We start from the raw sequence: 22,645 nt of genomic DNA, 5'->3' as shown, positions 1-22,645 counted from the left end.
TAATAAAGAGAACACAAGAATGTTTTTAGTTCTGTGATTTTCTTACTGATGAATAATTGATTAAATGAAGTTAGGGCGGATTGTTCGAACTTCTAGATAAGCCTATCTGACAGTTAAAGGTCTACAAGTCAATACTTTTACCCGCCAGATAAGCTACCTAGAAGTTGGAATAACCCGCCCTTAGAGATTCAATGTTTTCGAAGGTTATCGATTGCAGTTAAATGCTAATAACCTGCGTCGTTAGTTGCGAGTGTTTCCGCTGGGGTGCCACGTGCAGATTTTGCGGTTTTTACATTGCAAGCTGTCAAAACGTCGTCAGCTGTTTACGAACTTAACCTCAATAAATAGAGCATTTTATTACGTGTCGTGCAGGTCGTGCATAATGTTTTAATTAAATAATAAAAAGTTGAATAAAAAGGCTTTGAAAATGCCAGGAAAACAGTACGTCGACCTCGATATTAATAAGCTTTTCGAGGAGCATAGTATAAAGGAAATTGAGCAAATACAACGGGCCATTCAGTTAGAGAGTGATAGAAAGAAAATAGAATTGAGAACGTTGGTCGGGTGAGTTTACTCATTTATTAGAGTAATGAAGCTCACAGAATTCGTCTCGCATTTAAGTAATCAGTTAATTCCATTAAAAATGCATCTAATTTTTTTTCTTTCTGTTATTCAGAGAACGTTATCGTGATTTAATTCAAGCAGCAGACACCATTGCAGAGATGAGAGAAACTTCGAAAAACGTTATTTCTCGAATTGCCGATATCGAAGAGACTTTTCGCGATTTGCAGCAGAAATATTTGATTGGTTTTAAAATTGATAGTTCAGATAATTCCAGTGCCAGGTAATGACAAATTTGACAAATTTCAATGGAAATTTGTTTGCATTGAATTTGTAGCGAATATAGAAAAATTGAAATTTGCTTACAGAGATTCAGATAATATTTCCGACTCTGTTGTCATACAAATAAAAATATTGATGGACATTCCTGAGCACATTTGGTCGGCGATCGACAACAGAGACATGCTTTTTGCCTCCCAATTGTTCATACTCGCACAGCACGTTAATTACAGTTTGACATTCGAAATTGGCCAATCGGTTTTAGCAAAAAATTATCCTATCGTCGCTAAGCAGTGGAGCATCATTAGTCATTTCAGAAATGTCATCTTTGACCAGTGCAACGAAACTTTGAGGTCCTTGGATTTGTCTGCTGAGGTAAATCATTCCTTTAATTATTGCTTATCAATTAGTGAATTTTCTTGAATCAGTATTCATGGTAAAGACGTTTATCTTCTCGTTATCCGAATTGTAGGTTGCAGCAAACTGCTTGGCAGCGCTCGTTCTTCTGGATGGGACATCGTCCAAAGAGTTGCTTGAAAAGTTGATTAGCTTGAGGAGCCAAGCTATTGAATCAATAATAAAAGACGAAAATCCTCACAGTGTTCGTCACAGGATTAAATTAAGCGTTAAACTATTGAGCGACACTGTCATTCTCATTCATTCCTGTTTTATTAGTAAGTTTTCCACGAATAAACAATTTTTGAATTTTGAATTCCCAAATGAGAATTTTTTGGGTTTCTTTATGCCACTTATTGTCGATTTATAAAGAGACGAACAAAGTTTTGCTTTTATTTTCCAGAAATGGCGAATCTGGGCCAAGGTTTAGTCTCTGAGAACATTAAAAAGTTGCGGGACGTAAAAGCCTCAGAAATGTTGTACAACTTGGACTTGGACAACGATTTGTTAGAGAAATTTTTGCCAAACGTGACAAAAAATCACAAGCCGTTTTCGAAAGAAGAATTTATAAACGTAGATCGTAAAGAAATGTCGAAAATTTTAGAATCCTGGTTTTCCTGGATCGAAAAATTGGGAAGAACCGAAATTTCACGTTTGTTGAATTTGGTTACGTCGATTCGTGGCGTTTTTAATATACGAGAAGAAACTTTGGCTCTGGAGAGCCTGGAAAACTGGAACGATATAACCGAAGAATTGGGACTGTCGAGAAAAAATTTTTGGGCTGTTTATTATCAGCCGATATTGACGAAGCGAGTGAAGGAAATAATTTCAGAAAAATGGCAGGAATCCATGAATTTGTTGAAATCAAAATTGTGCCAATATTTGGACGAAGTCTCACGTTCCAAGTGCGAATTTCCAGAAAACGATTTGAGGTGGTGGGTTTGGAAAGATTCGAGTAGCGACATCCCCCAAAAACTGGGTAAAAACATGGAAAACAAGAAAAAATCACTGCTCATGAAATCTCGTGGTTTCTCACCGAACATGGTCGAAGTCTGTGAAAATTTCGATCTGAGCTTAGAGCCGCTTTTAAAGGATCTCGAGCAGTATTTGTACGAGTCAGAAAAGCCGAGAAAATCGAAGGATAATTTGTTCTCCATCAATCTTTCATCAAACTTCGATAAATTTGGCGATCGTTCGGAGATTCAAGAAAATTTGCAGAACACGAGCACGACGATGATCGACGAGCTGACGAAATACTTCGAAAGCTCTTTCCTAACGAAAAATCCGAAATTCGGACGCTTCGAAATCAACGTGATCGTGGCGAGTAGATTTTTCCAAGCGATCGTCAATCTCTGCCCGAACCTCAAGAAATGTTTTACTCTCTCAAAAATTCCGGGTCTCGTTACGAGCAATCTTAAATGGCAGAACATTTGCGACCACGCGAGAGACGAAAGTTCTCGTTTTTGGTCGATGTACGCACATTTTTTCAACGAATATATTTCCGAACACCGACTAAATTTCCTCACACACTCCAGCGACGATCGCAGCCACATTTATTCACTCGTTTCCGAATGGGAACGCGTCGTCATCGAGGAGGAAGCCGAAGAAGGAAAATCCATCAAATCGGAAATTCACGTCCCGTATCAACCGTCGGTCAATTTACAAAAGTTTTTAGCAGCAGTCTCCAGGGATTTGACCAAAATAGTTCCACATACTTTGCCAAAGTAAGCAAAAACTTCAATCTAATTCTCTCAACATTCATCAGTTTTCCATCAAACTTGTAAATGCATTTTCTCATTATTTTTTATTCCAGAAAAGTCATGAACGAAATAATCGACAATGTGGCCAGCCAATTATTCGATTACTACGACGAGGCAGCCCAGAATCCAAATTTGAGGCAAAAACAAGCGTTTCAAGTGCTGTTCGATATCAAATACGTCACTCTGCTGATGGTTCCCCGTGAAAATAAAAATTTAATGGACAGATCCATCGAAGTTACGAATAACGTGCTTGCCAAAATCGATCCTTTCGACTCCGACGTTTTCTACCCATTCATTCACATCAATGTGAAGAAAGGTGTTCAACGATCGTTGGTGAGAAGAATCTCACAATATTTTCAATTCCATTTTATTATTTGTCCATCACGTCGATAAATTTTCCAAATTTTCAATCGTTTTCATCGATCTGTGCAACGGTAATGTCAAATAATTGAATATTTAAAAATTTTCAATCAAATTATTCTTTTATTTTCATCCAAATGCTTAGAATTAGTGCAGTAGGCAACAGTTTTGACGTTTCCCATTAAATTTTGTAATTTTAGGGTCAAAAACAAAAGTTCAAATTCGATGGAAATTTTCATGAAATTTCATTGATTTAAAAACTCGTTGCAGCTGATGTTCGGAAACTTGGTACCACACATGGAGCAACTGCACTCGGTGTTGGGTTCGCGAAGCGATTACGCAACGAGCAATGGTTCAAGGTCGATGGCAGATCCACCGGGTGGTTTGGCGATTTGCACGGGCGCTCCATGGTTCCCGCCGTTGGCTGTGACTGCTCCGACGAGGAATTTGCCACTGATGCCAGTCTCGTTACCGGACAAAGTCCAGGTAAGAACGGAGTCATCGTTCTTCCCGCACAATCAACATTTATTTTCGATCGTTATATTCACTTAAATTTGAATAAATTCGTAGATAGCAGTTTTCACGAGGTAAGCCGATTTCGAAGAGGCTCGTTGATTTCGAAGCTAACGTTTGTTGTTGAAGTTTCATGAATCTTGTGCATGCCGTACTGCCAAATGTTTACTCTGAGCATTCGAAGAGTTATTTTCGTGTGAAATTAACCAAAATCCATAAATTCCCAAATTTTTTTGTTCAATCAATTTTAACTCTGTTTGAGAGCCGACGAATCGTAGAGTGAACTTAAAAATTAAACGATTTACGAATTTTTCACACAGCGCAAGAAAACCCCAGTGAAGGAGGTGCCGAGGAACGACTTCAGTGGGGCAACGATCAAGTCTGGAGCCGCTGCATTCTTCGGTGCGATGGGCTCAGACTGGTTCAGCACAAGTTAGCTTATTTAGGCTCGAGGTATTTCGTTTTTATCTATTGTTATAAATATTGTAAATAAAAAGAAACAGTTGTGTGAGAGGATCTTCACGAAAGTCATTTCCCATCCTCGAGACGCGGGATTCTCGTCCCCAAAATCTTAGGAGTAGGTCAAAGTACCTCAAAGCAGGAAATGCCTCATTTAACTCGATACTGTTTATTTAAAATATCAAAATATATGGAAACAGGCACAACGCACCGAGGTACATCGCAATAGATGCCACAAAAATATCGTCAGAACAGTGATTTCGTCTGATATTTCGCACCGTCATACTGTATTTGTGTAAATATAACGAAATATGTTGCTTTTTCAAATATAGTAACTTATGAGATCCAAGACGTTGACCGGGCATTCTTTGTACCGGGTGCAGTCCTCCTCGAACTCGGCTCGCTGAACTTCGACCTCGATTTCCTCACTCCGCGACGAAGAAGGTCTGGAAAATCGGGACGATACATCGGCCACGTTAGAAAAATATGGAAGAATAGAGGAGTGAAGACTTACGTGAGAAGAATGTGCAATAAATCACCGACGAGGCCATTCTTGGTGAGGGGCTTTTTCGCAGCGTCACATATTGCTCGCATCAGGCAAGGTTTGCCAGGAAAACCGGCCCTAAAAATCGGACTGTGCTGAATCCAGAAAGGGTGATTAGAAAAATCGGAATTTCCTTATGGGAAAATCGCTTTTTTCACCTCTCCAGTTTGCTCTGGAGCATTTCGTAAAGCAGTCGTCTGTCGAGACTCCTCACGCCGAAGTATTCGTCGGAGTAGCTCGAGTTCTTGTAGTCCGGGAGCCGGTAATTAGCCTCGAAGTAAAACGACACTGCGATGGATTTGTTCGGGATATCTATGGGGATGCTGACAGCAAAAAAAATCTGCGAAAGAACGTGAATTTATAACGAATCGAGATACTTTATTTTTCGAAATGAACAGTCGTTTAAACCTTTCGCAAAATCATTATTTCCCTGGTCGAACAATGCACGCAATTAATGGCAGTGAAGGTCCAATTATAAAGTACCAAATGGAATTAGAGACGCGCGGTGTCTAATTGGAGCATCGAGAATGATTGATTTAGTTATTACCCCCATTCCAGTGTTCTCGGGAAATCCGAGCGAGCGTATTTGCCTCGTGACCGCATAAGTCATGTTCTTCACTTTGGACCCGTGTACGAAGTGACGAATGGAGCACAGGCAAATAACGATTCTCAATAAAAATTTCAAATTTACACTAAAAATAAAAATAATTAAAATCCAATGAAAATGAAGATTGAGTAGATCGATCTTGAGACTGAAGTTCACTCACAATTCCATCTTGTCCTCGGCTTCGACGTTCGAGCAAGTCCTCAAACTTTCGTGTCTCGTTAGTCCAAGAAACCTCGCACTTATTTGTCAAATAAAAGCTCATTAGAATCGAGTGAAGCGCATTACTTCTGCGCTAATTCGCGGAGAGTTTAGAGCTCGGTGAATTTTTCGAAAAAATTTTTCCAGTCTGAGGGTATCGCGTAAAAGCAAACAAATTATTCGCCAATTTTCATTTTTTCATTAACTTTATAAGAAAAATATTAAACAATGATTTTTTTTTAATGAGATATTGAAATATTGAGGATTTATTTATTTTTTAATTTTCCTCCATTTAATTCGACTTTTAGTTCCGCTTCCCCGCCCCATCCATCTTTCCGGCTGCCTTATTTTCCGCTCTCGTGAAAATATAGCTACGAATTAAATCCGGGCAGTAGGAAAATACTGAAGCAGGAAAAAAGTATGAGAAAAAAGGAAACTAGCAGTTTCAACGGACTCTCATTTATTTCAACTAATGTAATCAGTTGTGTAATGAAAAAGAAGTCCGGGAAACGAGCAATATAAATCTGCGCTTTTTCTCTCGCGATGAAGGCGAATCACGAAATAATTGCGCTACTGCTAAGCAACTATACGTGTAGCTACATCGATAAACAAAACGCTGCAATCAAAAGCGAGCTGGTTGAATTCATTTGCATCGTAAATAATTAATTAGTCAGTCCAGTGGTTCGAACTGCCATTCATTTTCGCGGGTTTCTGGTGAAAATCAAAATGGCTTTAGTCTGAACCCTAAAATGGCGATTGGCTGAGAATGAGAAGCCAAAAACTAAGGTTAAGAGACTTTTCAATATTTTTCGACCGTCCGGGAGTGATTTTAGAATTTGTTTTTTTCCAGAAACGCTAGTGTGCAATAAAAATGATTGTTTTTCAAAAAAGTATGTGAAATTTTTTAATATCGAGATTTCGGCGTGGGTAAATCGTAATTTCATCGATGTCTCCTCGTGAAAGCAGATCATCAATCACTGAAACGTTCACAACGCGTCACCCCGCAGGCCACTTCGCCGAAAAGTTTTTTGTTTCGTTATTTTTTTTTTTCCCCCGCCACGGTTGGCTAGCTCAACACCGTTTTCATTATTTTCATCCTTTTTTCTAGAGGCTAGTTTTTTCCAAGGTTTTTTCTAGTTTTTTTTTTTTTTATTTTTATTTTTAGATTGACGTGCACGAGCTCGGAGGGAAATCGGGCAGTAAAAAGGTTCGAGGGACGAAGCTCTATGGGCATTGGCGTGCTTCGAGTGTATATAAGGTTATAAAAGCAGCTTCGCGGAGACACTTTTTCTCCATCGATTATATCGCTTAAGATAAATTTCGTGTCAGTTCTTTCGCCTCGTTTCTTTCTCACGTAGCTCTCTCGCTGACGATAAATGTAGTGAAAAAGGATAAAAAGAGTGTACGTTAGGATCATTATTTTCTTGAGAAGTTTTCAATAAAATTTACTTAAAAACGAACCTCGAGTTTGAATTACAAATGCGGTGGGCGGTGTGGAGTGGAGCAGCGAAGTTTTTCTTCCTGGTGAAATTTGCATCGCGGTCACGTGAGCCAGTATTAAAAAGTAAACACGAAATGGTCACGTCACGTTCGTGTTGAATGATGCAACTTCATCCCAGTGCATTATAGCCGGTCAAGAAAATGTTTTGCGAGAGTATATTCGAGAATAAAAGTAAAAAATAAAATAATGGTAGCTCCTCGCTCGGAGGAAAAAACGTACATAAAAGATCTCGCAGAGTTATGCAATAAAGCGTGTGGGGATCCTTTAACACGGGCCAGAATACGTGATCCTATAAAAAGGTTAAGGAAAGTCTCGTAAATCGTCCACGGGGCTTCTCGGATGAGAAGATCAGCTGCGGAAGAGAGCTTCGATTCCCATATTTCCCAGGACGCTATTTTTACAGGCTGAAAAGTCATCTGCTGCGTCCTTCGACTTCCGATAAGTCAGCTTCGAGATAAAGAAATTAAAGAAACCCTTTTCCGCGCTGAAAATCGTGAAAAAAGTGGGCCAAGCGCCCTCCAGTGGATTAGTACATTGTGCGCGCCCCGGAAGACCCTTTCGAAGCTTTACTACTTCGTCGTTCGGTAAGAAGTGGCGCTGTCAGCGTTTAATTCGTGAAAAATGAGCAGCAAGCGCCCTCTAGCGGATTAGTACGTCGTTCATGTCCCACAAGAGCCGGAGCGCCGCGCAGTAGACGCGGGAGGGCACTACGTCGCCGACGAGACATCATTTTCTCGAGTTTAATCGAGAGCTTGGAATCTAAATTGATCTCTGAGGAACTGACGCCAGTTTCCACGTTCTCGGGGCTGACTGATCGAACGTCCCTGAGGTCTGGTACTATTATACACCCCTTCGTCGATTATTCCGATCAAACCATCTAAATTGACCTGATCGGATTACTGGAGGATTCTGTGCCTCGTTTTTTTTCTGGAGTCTTCGTGATCCGGCGAATTTTTCAACCTTATTTGACTCTTTAAGTTTTTTCTATTCCGAGTAAGGTTGATAAGGTCAAATTGGGGCAGGCTTGATGCTGATATATCAGCGGAAGCGTGAGTTTGTAATGGGCCTTTTTTTTGGCTAGCGTCATGAATTATTAATGTCCCGAAAGGAAATGGCCGTTCTGATCGTCGTATGCACATGCAGGGGAATCCCCGTGTGCCAGGTCGATCTTTCTGTCTTTATTCGTGTACAGGTATGCTTAAAAGTTGTTTGGTCCTTAGGGATAGTAGATGAAGCAAAGATTGGACCTTGAAAATCAGAGCCGAGGACAAATGGAGCTATCCCCAGTTGACTCGAGTCCCGAAAACAATCGCGTTTGGTTCAAATGTTCTCGTTGACAAAAGTTAGGGAAGCAGTTGAAGAGGCAAAGTTTTATAATGCTTGAAACGGGACACCCTGTACCTAGCCGAGGTTTTTTTGCGTTTCCCATTCGTCTATGCGAGTCGTTGAACTCCCGGAGCAGGCAGGAACGATCGAAGTTTTGCGCTGGGCGTGGCGAGTTGTAATCGGCTCCGAGAGGGTCTCTTTAATTTTCTTGCATTTCTCTCGCAGGTCCTTAGAAGGGCCGAAAGTAAAAAGTATAAAATGCAGACCCATCAAGGCTCGTGTAACACAGAGCCATCATATTTTTTCGGGTGTTCATTAAATTCGAGCGCCCTTAAGGGTCGAGAACCCTCGAAAGGGCTCCCAAGAACTATCTGTCTTCCTAGGCGCAACTAGACTCGTCTCACACTTTCACGCACTTTCTTGAAAAGCTCGATAAAACGATTTAGCAGTTCCTATCCAAGGTTGGTGCGCACGCCGAACACCCAACGCGGTGATAGAAAAGGGGTAAAGGGTACGAAAACCCAGTCGTACACACCCTTTCTCTCCTTCTCTCTTCCTCTCCGCTCACACAACCTGCACCGTTTCCTCCATTCGTTGTTGCGGCATCCGCGCTGCAAAGGGTGTGACGCAGCTGCAACCGAATTTACAAACTTCATTTTCAACCCATGAGAATTACGGAGATGGTTCTGTCACTTTTAGCCATCTACGAGAGGACTATTTCAGCGCGAGAAAATACTAAATTACGTTCTCCTTTATCCTCTCAGCCGGAAATGCATTTGGGACGGCGAATTGTCAGCGTTATTCATTTATCACAATAATTCCATCTACTGTACAATTTCTATCATTATTTGCCTGCATTAAATGCCGTAACTGTTATTAAAATCAATCGGCAAAGACGTTGGACCCTGATACAAAGAAAATTAGAAGAAATTTAACAGAAATCCGCAATAAAAAATTTCAGCCAAGCCTCTCTATATACCTTTGGGTTCCTCGTCCCGTTTACGCGAACGACAGCGCCCCCTCGCCATCTAGCGGCCAGTTTTCGAACTACCTAAAATTTTTGCTCCAACGCTGAGAGCTGCATGGCCCGAGTCTTCTGAACGATACGGTACACCAATATTTGAGTCTCTTACTTAACGACAGTATGTTGCGGACCAAGTTAACGGGACGGTGCGACTGAATTCACATTTCACGGCGGCGTCGATGCCGGCGCCCGGAGAAAGGGAGGATGCAGTTTCATTCTCGTCTTTGTAGCGGTTCCCATTTCATAAGTTGAAAAAACATTTTCTCCCATGGCTGCGTCTCTACAAAAAGTGTGAGTTTTTGCTTCGAGTTACGAATACGTTCTCGAGAAAGTTTTTTCAGGGCTTTTACGTTTAGTTTCAAGCTTTGAATTGCTATAAATTCAGTGACTTTTTATCGCGGGATAAAAATCATTTGAGCATCACAAAAGAGCACAATTAATATTATTTGTATTTATCATTCTACATCGAAATTTGTTAACCCTGCACTCCGTGACTGATGTTTCGATTGTCTTTGTCAACCAAAACTCTTTCCTCACTCGCTTCAATCCTTATTGACTTCATCCTTTCTTCGTTATTGGCATTAATGCCCGTTCTGACACAAAAGAGAGCGGCTGTCCAGACGTCCAATAAAACTCACGAAAGGAATGGAGATAGAAAAGGAGAAAATTAGGGAGAAAGAGAGCGAAGGAGAAACGAGATAGCGGGAAGAGGATCGAAAAAGGGTTTGATTGTAACTGACCAAAGCACACAAGGCCTCTCAGAGAGAAATTGCATTTTCTCTCATATCCCAACCACTGTTGAAAATCCTACCAGAGACATTTGATTTAAACAAACCCGTCCGAGCAGACTAACCACACCGTGTACCAAATCGATTTTCACAATCCTAACTTCCAAAAGGCTTCTGTCTCTGCCTCGAACGAATACACACGAGACTTTAAATTTAATTGCCAACTGAACGGATTTTGCTCGAGGGGAGCGAAGGGCTGTAATTGATCTCTTCCCTCGGTAGTTCGTCGTTTTCCTGGCTCGAAAAAATATTTCATTACGCGTTATCTCCATTTCTTCTTCCATGTTGCTCAGCTTTATTATCTTCTCTTCGAAATCTCTTTGAGCCACTTTGGCGGACTTTATTTATCCTTTGTTTTTCGACACTGCGCGTCCATTCAACGAGATTTGTGATTTCGATTGTTCTCCATCGCAGCAAATGTGTTGCGATTGGAAACTCTTTGTACCCACTCGAGTGATCACCCGCACTTTTCCAAAAGCTTTGAAAAAAAAAAAAAAAAAAATATGCAAAAACGCTTTTCGTTCGTCCTCATATTCCAATGTTGTGACGGTTGTGCTCCCAATATCGAAAAGGAGCTTCACCGATTTTTCGTAAATCCCGGAACCTTATGCAGCCGCAGTCACGCCAGGGAGTGGGGGCTAAAAGTATTGTTATTATTAATTATACTTGCAGATGGTGGTCGTCTCTGTTGGTGCTTTATTGGATTTCGGCAACGGGGTCAAGCTCCACAGAAGAAATATCCAAAATCCAACGGCCAATAACGTCCGCTGTTCATCGTCGAATCCGAGGATTATCATATCCGGATGACAGTGAAATGGGGGTAAGAAAACTGGTATTGATTCTCAGCGAAGAAACACTTTTCGAGTATTTTCGATAGAGCAGCCATCTGGAGAAGTCGTTTCTCAATAAAACATGTAATTTTCATGAAAATTTTATTGCAACAACATTTTTCAGGCTCTTATTATTTTAGTACAATTTTAAACGATTTTTTTTTCTCTTCCCAAGTTTTTCTCTCTTTCGCACCATTTTACGAGCTGGCTATTTTCAAGTTTTATTTCACCTCGGAGCTAGATTGATGATTACACTCGGGTGTATCCTCGACGATAACGACCCTTTTCAGTTCAACCGAGATACGAGCCGATCGGAGTTTAAGGTTGCTTCGATTCTCCTTTCGTTCCTTTCCACTCTCGAAATACGTCGATTATATATATATACACAAACACAATACACAGATATCTATATATTTACGTATTCGTGGACGCAGAAAAGTCGGCGGTGATATAAAACAAAAAGCGATACGGAGTACGTAAGAATGAATGGAATACAAAGTGGGCTAACGTAAAAAGGGACATTCTCGTGCTGCTCTCTTTTTAAGCACCAGAAAGAATAGACAAAGGTGTAGAAATGGCTGAAACTTGAGGAGGAAGAACAGCTGAATATTAAGGTAGATCATGCTCGAAGGATCGTATTTTATGGGCGTCTAATAAATTGGATCGATTTTTTACTGCCCTGATTAAAGATATAATCACTTTGAATTCAGGTCAGAGTTATTTATTCGAAATCGTAAATACATTTTTTCAACCTATCTTCTGGCGAAAGAAAAAAGTGTTAATAAAAAGACAGAAGGCTGTGACAGGAATGGGCCAAGCCAAGAAGAAACAAAATGCCGAAATAAGCAAATGTGAGGTTATACGAGTGCTCGTTATCAATTTCTTTCAATCTTTAAGGTAATATATCTTTATTACTGGTAAGACGATCGTCTCGAATTATTTCCCAAACCTTAATTATGTACCTCATCGTTATTGTATACGTTTTCATAAACTTCGTAAGAAGCGTTCATTCGTTATAATGGAAAGATAAACGATTTTTTACACGTATGTATATTTCTTTATATTTAAACACGTTTATCTCAATAACCAATGAGACGAGTCCTTTAAAATTTGGTCGACTGGCCACTCAAACTCTGTGCAAATTTCAAGATTTTCTTAATAAAATTGTCCCGTGTATGAACTGCCTTAAAAAGATAGCAGCAAAAAAGTAAAAGTTTTACGAAGAATTTCCGATCGTTTTTTATTTGTGAAAACGATGACTCGTGTCTTATCAAGGGACAACCCCGCACCTATTCGATCTTGAATTTTGACGTCAACTTATTTGAACTATTTTTTATTGCAACATTTGATGTCGATGAGGATCGAAATAAAAAAAGAGGGAAAAATTATCTTCCAAGTACTTGTTGCCTGCTCGCTGAGAAACGATCAGATAAGAAAGGGTCGATGAGAAAAAAAGTAACGTTAAGGGTCGTAGTGAAAAGAAGAAGAATGATAAGAGCTGTACGACAATAATGGTCGAAGCCTCGAGGGACAAGTCTCTTTTTCTCTTCCCTTACGGAATTTATTCTCTCGCACAGGCCCCAATCAGAGCCGAAGCTTTTGTCGATGAACTAGACACGAGCTTCGCGTAGCTGCTTCATTATCCGAGCGATTAACTGATCGATTACTTAACCCTGTCGAGCTCTATCACACTCCAGCTCTTCGCGTGCCCTCGCCACTCAATCAGCATTCTTTAAAGCATGTCAACTGATGATTTATTTTGTTTTTCATTTTTTTTTTTTTTTTCGGCGACGAGTCTGATTATCGTGCTGTCAAATTGTAACGATGGCAGAGATTTTCAAATGCTGTGATTATTTAAATCTGTAAAGTGGTAACTTCGGACCTGATGCCAGGCAGTTTTGTCTCGAAAGAAAAAAAACAAATTCGGAAAAGTATTTTGAAAATGGAGAGTGTCATTGTTCGAGAATTTTGAAAAAGTGGCCTCGATACGGCTCAACGGAAATATCTCTCGACGTAAGTTTTGGTGAAAGAGCGAGTCTTGTAAGTTGCCTCGGAGCGAGTACAGGACCGAACGCCGACGACCTGGTGCAATCAAGCCTGGACCCTCGTCTCTTTTGGTCCTTCCTCTGATTAAAAAATTATGCACGTCTTATACGTTCGCAGGGAAAGGAAAGGAGAAGAGAAGCCTCTCTTTTCTCAAGAAAAAGCTCTGCGGCTTGATTAAGCTAAAGTAAGATGGAGCTTTCCTCCAGGTTAGTCTCCGAGAAGACACACGAGGAGATAAAAATCCAGGCTCTAGATGGAAATTGCGATTTAACGAAAATCCCGACAATATACTCGGAGCGGATGAATATTTTGACAGTTTTTTTGGGGCGTCATGCTGTGCAAGACAAAAAGACACCGCAAGACCTTTTCTCTTGCAGATATTCTTCGCTCTTGCCATTCCATTGGACGATCCGGTATCCGCGAAAGCTATTTCCGTTGCATTTTTCTTCGAGGCGAATTACCAGCTTACGAAACCAGAGACCGAGGGGGCTGATAACGAAGCAGAGTCACGGAGAGAAAGATCGATGAATCTCCAAGGACGAGCGATCGATCGTCGAACCACTTACTCCATGTTGGAGTCGAAATTCGAGTCGTTAGTATTTTTTGGTGCAAGAAAACCCATTGAATTATTGATACACAATTGGCGGTCAGCTTCATTGAAATTTCATATCACCTCTGACTTACGAAACTCCGATAATGCGCTTTATCTACTTCAATGCTATGAGTATTTATATATCAAAGTGAAAACCGCATCAATCCATCTCTCCCTGCTCTTATTCTCATTCTCAACTCGGGATTTCGTAGCCACTGGTGTGCCCTCTCTACAATGCAAGTCAGTCTATATGCAACACTATTCTCCGAGGCTCATCGAAGCGTACGTTTCTTAGGTGTGCTCATCGATCCTCGTCTTATCGCATTCCGTTTCCTTCGCCGAACTGATGCTTCAACGTTTCTAATCCCTAATCCCATCGCATTCACCGGAGTCAGTCCTATAACAGCATTGGCAAATTTTAACTCGCGCCTTTTACATACCGCGTCCTTTCTACTACGGCTATGTTTGTGTAGATTTATAAAGGGGGTGATCGGAATGGAGGTTGACACTCCGGAGATGGATTCGCCGTGAGATTTCCTGGCGAAAAGTCCTTGGAAGTTTTTTCATAGCATTCAATCCGGAAGAGTTACGTGGCGTTGAAGTTCGACCAATTAGAAGCGGTGGGCGGGCCCTGCGAGGCCCCGCCGCCGATGGTCCCATTGGTGGAACTTCGACTGTGAATAACTCCTCAGGAATTCGTCGGAGCGAAAAATTTTTGAGAACTTTTTTGCTCGATGTTCAACCCTTGATACGATCCCACGGTGCTTTCCTCCATTTTCAGACACCCTGTAGCGAGAGAGACCTATAACCATTACTCTTTCTCCTTCGCTTTGTCTTCTAGCCAGAATCTTGTTTCTCCCCTACTTTTATTGGATTTCCCTTTGCTCACGTGTCGTCTCCGCGTCACTCTGAAGTTGAAATTCCCTGTCTAAGACTCCTATACAAAGTCACTGTATCCTCGCAAATAATGGTTCTAACCTATAATCCACTTCAACCCCCGCCATTGAACTCTTCTCCGTTACATTATCCGCTCAGCTCCTACCTCGAAATAAAATTTAGGCTGGGGACTCTTCGCTAAAAATGCTTTCTAACCAGCATTGACGAAGGTGCAAGGAAATTCTGCAGATTTAATTTCGTTCGTCCATGCAGAAATGTTTACAGGGAGAAATAAATAATTATCACATTATTAATAACTGATAATAAGGAATCCTTGAATAAGTTGATTAATCATTCCCCTCAGACTTGCTACATTCATCAATTATTTTACCTTATCTCGCCTCAGGCTCGGATTTCCAGGCAGAGCTTGCCTCTTAAGATCCATTTGCGAGACTTCCCGTAATCCTCTTCACTATCACAACGGTCTCCTTGGTGATCTCCTACGGATCTTATTCATGTAAGTATATAAATTAAAAAAGAAGGAAGGAAAGAAATGAGATCGAAGAGGAATATGAAAAAGATGAAAAATTTTGTGGCGAGGCTCGAAGAGAGTGCAAAAGGTTATGGGGATGAGTAAATGACTAAAAGATGAGAAATTATGGCCGAGGGGATCGGTGATGAACGTCAAGAAAAAAACAAAAATATGAAAATCTCGATAAATTCAAGCGATCCTCATGCATATGGAGGGGGATGATTAAAAGTGGTGGAAAACTTTGTAAATTGTGCTGCGTTATTTAAGGGCTTTTATTAAATTCGATAGAGGATGAAATCGAGGGTGGTGTGGCCAGATTGCGGCGATAGAGGAACTAAATTGGGGATGAGGCGGTGTGAATATGCAAATTGTTCGATCGATTCTGTCTGGCATTGCAGTGGAGTTTCCTTTTGTGTGCACGTCTCTATGTAGAATCGTATGTGTGCGAGAGAGTTGCCGGTGTACACAGATAAATACGTTCATAATTTTGGTAACACCATTTTTCCCATTTTCCACCTCAAATAAGCGCAGTACATTTATTCAACAAATTTTTGCACGGAATATTCGAAAACCTCGCTGAGCCAGCCCGGCATAAAAAAGCACACGATTCCGAGTCGAAAAGTCCTTGGCGATTTTTTCCTACGATGCGCGGTTTTCGAGATACGAGCAGAATTGGCGACAGCCAATGAGCATCGTTAAAGCGGCGATGTGGGCGGGGCTGAAGTCTCTTCTGATTGGCTGCGTGACTAAATCTTCTGTATCTTTGGAATGGGGCATCTGATCGAAACGCTCCCGGGGACTTTTTCGTTCAGAATTTCACGATCTATCAGCTTGAGATTTTGAAAATCAGGTGGCCCTTGAATTAGGCCTTCCAGGATGAAAATGAACGTTCTTTTTGCAGACCATCATCTTCCAGCGACGAGGGGCTATCTGTCGAGTTCCAAAATGCTCAGAACCATTCGAGCACGACTGGGGGCTGCGAGGCAACTTATCCTCTCTGTCCTATTAATATCTACGACTATATTACAGCAGAGGAAAATATTTGATCCGAGTAAATATTAAATAATAAATTTGATATGAGAATTTTAATGAAGCTTTTTTGTATATCTTATCACATCACTACCAACAATATTTCTCTCTTTAAATAAAATTTTTTGTCGAACCTCGACGCGATTATTACTCATGAAAAACTTGAACGCAAACATTCTCGTGTACTTTGAAAAATAACGTGGTTCACCGCACTCCGGAGAGACATTTTTTTCCAACATTCGAACCGCATTTTATTGAACACTTTTTTTGAATTTACAACTGAAAAAGCATTGTTTCGAGGCTTTGATACACACGAGTACGAGCGTCGAGAGTGAGTTTCCAATTTTACACGAGAATTCCAATCAAGTCGAAGAGGCCCACGGGACAGTTGGTATAATATTTCGAACAGTTGTCACCGCGTCCAACGAGTTCGGCCTCTAGCATGTCACGTGGTAAATTTTCGGACCGGGATGTCGACGGGCTGAAATAAAGCGGAATATTGCGATAAAATTCAAACGAAAAAAACCCCAAAATAATTCGAATTGATAAGACAGAAAAAAATCATTAAAAAAATCGATCGCACTTGAAAAATAAATAAAAAAATGAGATAAGACGTGAATAAGTTCAACGAATTACGTGAAAATGACGCTAATTATGTCGCCAAGGACGCCGTTGTGGTGCAGCGGAGATTCTGAAGTCTCGCAAATCACCCTCAGAAGGCACTCTCTCCCTCGTAATCCTGACCTAAAAAAATCTTGTAAAAATAAAAATGAAAAGAGAGAAAAATTCAAAAATTCCGTTTGGAATTTTATGCAAATTTGGCACTAGCCCGTTGGAAAGGTACTTTGATGTTTTGAATATATATCACGGTGATTCTCGTCGTCAACGTAGTACAATATCTATGGAAGCACGTAATGCGGCAGTCCATGTTTGCCGACGGGAATTCATGAAACGTTAACAGAAACGGAATTTCGAGTCCGGATGGTAGATTTTCGTCGAGGGCCAGCACCGTAACGATCCTCGTACAGTAAAACATTTGCTCAAGTCTATATATGTGGAGTGTATAAATCGTAAATTGCTCTCTCTCTCTCTCTCTCTCTCTCGCCCCCCCCCCCCCTTTTTATTTTATCTCTTTCTCCCTCTCTCTTTCTTTCTCACTCCACCTGTTCCAGATTTGTCGAGAAAAAAATGTCAACTTTATCGTCTCGCAATTTAAAGAAACAACCTCAATTAATATTTTTTATTTTTTTCAACGAAAAAAATGAATAAAAAAAGGTTTTCGAGGGCCACATATTTTTGGGAAGCACAATATTTTTTAAACTGTACTCACCTTTCGAATTTTCGTTGAATTGAATGATAAATCGTTTTTCTCTGTATGCCTCTCCTTTTTCTCTCGCTTCTCTGCACGTGAGGCTCGAAGTCTGTTGAATTTTGGGGCAGATTGTAAGTAGCCTCGAAGAAATAGGAGAGCGAGACCGAATTTCTTGGTGCCTCGAGAGGCACTGCGAGAGCAAAGAAAAGCTGCGACGCAGAAATAGTTGAAAATTAAATGAGTTATCAGTTTGACGCATTTTGTTAAATGGAGCATAGAAAATGTACGATTTTTGACTCACTCCCATTGTGCTCGCTTCCGGAAACGAAAATGCTCGAATTGGTCTGTGAAGAAGCTTTGCCATTTCGGAGCTTTTTCGGTCGGACAAAACTCCTTCGAGGCTCACAAATGTTAACGTCAAAAATCTGGAATCGTGGCCAAATAAAGGAAAATATTTAAAAAAATTTATTATTATATTGAAAAAAAATATGAAATTGGAAAAACTTACAAAAAAAATTGACAAGAAAGACCCAAAAAATTCATGTTTTTTTTTTTTTTTTTAATTTCAATAATTCTCAATTGCCTCCTAATAATTTAGATTTTTTCACTCCACCTCGATCAACTGCTGTTTGAAAATGAAGGAGGCGTTGAACCGATCGTGGGTCAACGTCATTTCGTAACAGACGTGAAAACGAGAAAAACAAACAAGCGACAAATCTACAGTTACAAATAAAGTCAGAGGCGTTAATTGACGTGTCCACGAATTCTTTACCTTCTAATTTCGTTTCTTCCTTCTCTCGAAAAAGAGCCTGCAGCTGTGGTTCGTTAAAGGAAAAAAAATCTGTTCGTTTCCCACGAGCGTCCGTCGGCCATGCACTTTTTAACGTTTTATTCGATTTTCTTGTATCTCCTTTTTTGTCGGTCAACATCTTCGAAAAATTATGACATTCGGGAGCTTTTGCGGAAAAAACGCTCGCTCCTGTTTCCCAATCCTTTGGAAAGCGAGACCAAAGTTCAGGTACGAGACTCCGTCACAATTTTTTCGTTATTTATTGAATTTTTTTCATTGCAATTGCAAAATTGCAGTTGCCCATTTCAAAATTTTCCAAAAATCAAGCAAAAACATTCTTGTTACTTTTTTATTCACAATAATTAAACTTTTTGTGCTTCAGGTTTTATTCGGTCTCGGCTTACCGATGGAAGGAGAAGTTTCCATGACACTCGGCTACGTACTTAAATGCAACTATCGTCTTCCTTACAACGCTTCCGACTTTAGTGACGGCCCGTACGTACGATATGCCAGAGCCACTCATCCTGACAATCTCAACTTGCCTCAGGCCTCCCCAGAAACCGGTAATTCACTGTTAACAACTTTTCAAACGAATTCAACAAAAAATACGAACAATAAAAACAACGAACAAAAGTTTTCGAAATAAAGTTCCAAAAACTTTTATTATTTTTTATTTTTTTTTCTCTCAAGTTTTTCTTCTATTTCAAAATTCCTCGATTTTCAACTATCACTAGTAAATTTTTGTAATCTTTTCAGCTTCAATAGTATTTTAGCTAAAATATTATTTTTTAATGGAAAGTAATTTTGGATAATTTTTTATTCCCGTGACAAGGAGCCGTCTCGCGTTGGAGTTTATACCGGATGCTGGCGATGGCGTTGGAGCCGGGAGGATCGAGGGGGAAAGCTTGTGTTCTGCGGGCGGTTTGCGAGTCGGCGGAGTCTCCGCTCGGTGAGGGTGTGCTGAGCGAAATTTTGCATGTGTTTCTGACACCGTCGACAACTTCCGAGGAATACGAAATTTATGGGGACCGGGAGTACGACGCTGCGGAAAAAATCGGGAGGCATTCCAGCGGCGATGCTTGTCAAATCGTCTATCACGAGTGTCCCTACAGCCCCTTAAATTACTTCACGACCGAGAGGGTGTTTTGAGGCTCAACGATTTCTCTCAGGATTCGATGACGTCTCCGGAAGCTCGGGATAAATATTTTCCCTTGTATCAAGATTTTCCATCACTTTTTCATCGACGAACGTCGTGTGATTCTTGCCAGAATTTTTGAGGGTGCGAATAAACGAAAACGAGATTACAAAAAAAGCGTTTTTTTTTCTTTCATTTTCATTTTTTCTTCAACTTTATTCCGGTTCCGAAGGATTCTCGAGGAGGAAACGATTCATTTGGCCAAATCGTGTTAACGAACCGTTTTAATCGCGGTGCTAATTTCTGCACTTCGAGTCCCGATCTTCCAGGTCGAGAGCCTCGTCGGATTTGCAGTGTCCTTCCGGAGTCGATCAGTCGACGTTCGGGGGCTCGAGTTCATTCGACGGGATCACAGTTTTTCACTTTCCCGCTTCGTCCCTGTGTCAAGGTCATGCCTCCGAGGCCGTCGAGCTCCTGGGGACGAGGGAAATTGTTTTTCGCTCTGGTGTTATTCTCGTTGCACAGAGTTGGCCCGGTCGAGGGAGAAGGAACGTTGACGAACCTGACAACGTCAGGCTCCCAAGGACGCTACCTCGTTTTTCCACCTCGATCCTCGTGGGCGCCTACGAAAGTTCAGGTAAAGCATCGAGCCGAAAAAAAATTGAAGCAGCCTCTTTTGAGATGTTTTCGTGCGCGTTCGACACTCGAAATCTCGATTCGACTCGAATATTTGAGAAGTTTTAACTCCACTCTTGACGCTTATCCATCGGATTGTGCACTTGCCGATGTTGGCCTAGAATCCCGATGAGATCTGTCAATCCCCGTCGACGAGGGGATGAAGTGCAACATAAAAATGACGAAAGAAAAGATTGAAGGGAACGTCACGTTGACGTTTCACGTCGTCTGCTTTCATGTCTCAAGAATTATTGATCGATTTTTCTCAGTTGATAATGGGACTTGGTCTTCCAATGGAAGTCGACGTCAGCATGATCGTTGGTTACGTGATGAAATTCAATTACGCCTTGCCCGACAACGCTTCTTACTTGACCCACCCCTATGCTTCCCGTTACGATCGATCCATCCATCGAAACCCTAGTCTTGGACACCAAAAGAAAAGTTACGATGAAGAGCCCCGACGAGGTAAGACCTTAATTGGCACAGACCGTGTTGATTTTAAGCTGATGTAACGAGACCAAGGAAATTTTTATTGAAGTTGAATTTCGGACAGTTTTCACGCTTAGATTGAGACTCAAAATTCATTTAAATTATTGATTTTTATCATTCATGTTGACTAATTTATTGGGGTTAATTATGCTCAATTTTTTAATTAATTTTTTGATAATTTTTCATACTTCAATTGGAAGCAAACGGTAGTGTTGATAAAATTTGACATTAGCAGTGCATCAGGATTTTGTATTTGATGAATTTGCCAAGCAAGTGAAAAAAAGAGTTGTCGCTAGTTAGCTGATTTTCATTAAGATTCTGTTTCCCTAAACTCGGCTCAGGCACATTGTAAAAATATCAACAGGGAGAGAGAAAATGGTATCGGCAACGCGCTGGGAAATCTACAGGGTCATCGAGACAGCCCTCGAAAGCTTTCGAGTTTCGGGAAAGGGCTGCCTCTTGAGAACTGTTTGCCACGTTGCGGAAGTAGCCTTCGACAACCCTCGTTCAGGACTCTTTGCTGAACTTATCCATGTACTGCTCACGTAAGGGTCGTAAACTTTGTATTTTTTCTTCCTTATCACTGATTCGGTTTGACGGATTTTTTGTTTATATTTTGTAACGTTTTCGAGGGAGGAATTGTAACGAGGTTCGTTGCAAGAAGTAGCATAAATTTATTGTGTATTTTTGAAGCTATTTTTCGACTTATTTATGACGTTTTTGAGGTACGATTCGTTATTTCATATACGAGGAAAGAATCGTTTCACTTTGCGTCATCGATATTTTATATTCAGCATAATATTTGCGTTCCCTCGTAGCAGAATTTCGTTCAGAGTTCATCTCCTTATTGTATATTATACTCGTAGCTATAAGCGATCAAGAGAGACCGAGGGAAATACGCGATAACGAAATCTTCTTATTTCCTTCGGGCAGTCCATCGACGACCCGTGAGAAATACGAAGCGACTGGCGATCAGGAATACCATTCGGCCGAAGCTGCGGGTAGAGATAATCCAGGAAAATGTGAAACGCTCTTTTCCGAATGTGATCACAATCTTCTCGAATATTTTACGGAAATTAATGTCATCGAAGGAGCAATGAAGTATCGTGGGCTGTACGATTGAACATTGTGCATTGCGATCGATAAAAGTCGACGTATTCGCGTCGAGAATAAGCAGAGTGAGCAGAGAATAAACGAAAAGTGAAAAAAAAAATTGTAGTTCGATGGAACGCCGCTAGATGGCGCGAGGGCCGAGTCGCTCGCGTTGACAGAGCGAGGCATCCAAACGTATATATAAGGCGATCAGAGGCGCTTCATTTTCTCATGGAAAATCGTACGAGTCGACGGATTATGATTTATTCATGTACTGTTAGTAGTTATAAGATGGAATATACATCTGCTACTGGATTTTATATGCATGAGATAACAAAAATTAATGCCTCTTCGAACAAGCTAATTTATACATCGGATACATGAATCTGAATAATAAATCGAGTCATTTGAATGGCGTTGCATGGAAACTGTGGCCTGTACTTTCACGTGGGTGCGACGTACCCAAGATAATAGGTGGATAGGATAAAGGTGCAAAACCTTCGACTCGCTGACCATACGGCTAATAATTATATACCTCGGTGAGCAGAATGAAAACTCCGGGCAGCCTCCCCTCTTTCTATATTCATACGGATCCTCGAGAATATCCTTTATAAATTCAAATTAAACCACAGAGGAGACACACACGATGCATATTCAGCGCAGGATTTTCTCTGTTTTCCATTCATACTGAATATTAAGAGGGAAACATACTCGACTGTGTTTATCATGCAACTTGTGTCAACTTTAAGATCTTTCTTCTCTTCTGAATAATACGTGCCCTTTTTATTACTTGTCTGCCGTTATTTAGAAGTTAATAACGAGTATTTCAGAACATGTGTGGAGAGTCAGCTCCTGATTACCATTCGAAAGTGAGGCTGTGAGTACGTACTGTGCACCATACAAATTTAGTTGGGCTAATTTCGTTTCAATA

General features: G+C 40.7%; 6 protein-coding genes across 8 annotated transcripts; 4 read left to right on the top strand and 2 right to left on the bottom strand.

Annotated features, from left to right (window-relative positions):
* The first annotated feature begins 310 nt into the window (after positions 1 to 310).
* Cog1 (conserved oligomeric Golgi complex subunit 1) lies at positions 311 to 4,380 on the top strand. Of its 2 annotated transcripts, XM_043432682.1 has the most exons (9): positions 311 to 564; positions 677 to 844; positions 930 to 1,215; positions 1,313 to 1,514; positions 1,640 to 2,960; positions 3,050 to 3,329; positions 3,627 to 3,842; positions 3,927 to 3,943; positions 4,190 to 4,380. In XM_043432682.1, exons 1-9 carry the CDS (start codon positions 428 to 430, stop codon positions 4,206 to 4,208), a joined length of 2,646 nt encoding a protein of 881 aa, XP_043288617.1. In that variant the 5' UTR covers positions 311 to 427; the 3' UTR covers positions 4,209 to 4,380. The 2 variants fall into 2 exon arrangements, with proteins under 2 accessions (XP_043288617.1, XP_043288616.1); XM_043432681.1 differs by lacking the exon at positions 3,927 to 3,943.
* A 228-nt stretch (positions 4,381 to 4,608) lies between these two features.
* LOC122418462 (uncharacterized) lies at positions 4,609 to 5,602 on the bottom strand. The gene is made up of 4 exons (XM_043432695.1): positions 5,420 to 5,602; positions 5,031 to 5,212; positions 4,868 to 4,950; positions 4,609 to 4,774 (listed from the first exon to the last, which is right to left on the bottom strand). The coding sequence occupies exons 1-4, from the start codon at positions 5,480 to 5,482 to the stop codon at positions 4,665 to 4,667; spliced, it is 438 nt and encodes a 145-aa protein (XP_043288630.1). The 5' UTR covers positions 5,483 to 5,602; the 3' UTR covers positions 4,609 to 4,664.
* A 4,133-nt stretch (positions 5,603 to 9,735) lies between these two features.
* Positions 9,736 to 18,811, top strand: LOC122418456 (uncharacterized). Its single transcript, XM_043432686.1, has 6 exons — positions 9,736 to 9,819; positions 10,989 to 11,136; positions 13,570 to 13,784; positions 15,067 to 15,177; positions 16,094 to 16,243; positions 18,706 to 18,811. Exons 1-5 carry the CDS (start codon positions 9,797 to 9,799, stop codon positions 16,236 to 16,238), a joined length of 642 nt encoding a protein of 213 aa, XP_043288621.1. The 5' UTR covers positions 9,736 to 9,796; the 3' UTR covers positions 16,239 to 16,243; positions 18,706 to 18,811.
* On the bottom strand, positions 16,318 to 18,437 carry LOC122418459 (uncharacterized). 2 transcript variants are annotated; one of them, XM_043432689.1, is made up of 5 exons: positions 18,306 to 18,437; positions 17,835 to 17,958; positions 17,552 to 17,742; positions 16,858 to 16,965; positions 16,318 to 16,702 (listed from the first exon to the last, which is right to left on the bottom strand). In XM_043432689.1, the coding sequence occupies exons 2-5, from the start codon at positions 17,895 to 17,897 to the stop codon at positions 16,567 to 16,569; spliced, it is 498 nt and encodes a 165-aa protein (XP_043288624.1). In that variant the 5' UTR covers positions 17,898 to 17,958; positions 18,306 to 18,437; the 3' UTR covers positions 16,318 to 16,566. The 2 variants fall into 2 exon arrangements, with proteins under 2 accessions (XP_043288624.1, XP_043288623.1); XM_043432688.1 differs by lacking the exon at positions 18,306 to 18,437 and adding an exon at positions 18,042 to 18,157.
* On the top strand, positions 18,349 to 19,615 carry LOC122418455 (uncharacterized). The gene is made up of 2 exons (XM_043432685.1): positions 18,349 to 18,886; positions 19,156 to 19,615. The coding sequence occupies exons 1-2, from the start codon at positions 18,475 to 18,477 to the stop codon at positions 19,470 to 19,472; spliced, it is 729 nt and encodes a 242-aa protein (XP_043288620.1). The 5' UTR covers positions 18,349 to 18,474; the 3' UTR covers positions 19,473 to 19,615.
* Positions 19,616 to 19,876: 261 nt separating this feature from the next.
* On the top strand, positions 19,877 to 22,013 carry LOC122418454 (uncharacterized). The gene is made up of 4 exons (XM_043432684.1): positions 19,877 to 20,095; positions 20,403 to 20,598; positions 20,987 to 21,167; positions 21,556 to 22,013. The coding sequence occupies exons 1-4, from the start codon at positions 19,910 to 19,912 to the stop codon at positions 21,743 to 21,745; spliced, it is 753 nt and encodes a 250-aa protein (XP_043288619.1). The 5' UTR covers positions 19,877 to 19,909; the 3' UTR covers positions 21,746 to 22,013.
* Positions 22,014 to 22,645: the final 632 nt, after the last annotated feature.

The sequence above is a fragment of the Venturia canescens genome, chromosome 11 (assembly GCF_019457755.1).
Source record: "Venturia canescens isolate UGA chromosome 11, ASM1945775v1, whole genome shotgun sequence".
Taxonomy (NCBI): domain Eukaryota; kingdom Metazoa; phylum Arthropoda; class Insecta; order Hymenoptera; family Ichneumonidae; genus Venturia; species Venturia canescens.
Note: the sequence above shows the minus strand (reverse complement) of the source record. Positions and strands in the feature narration are given on the sequence as shown.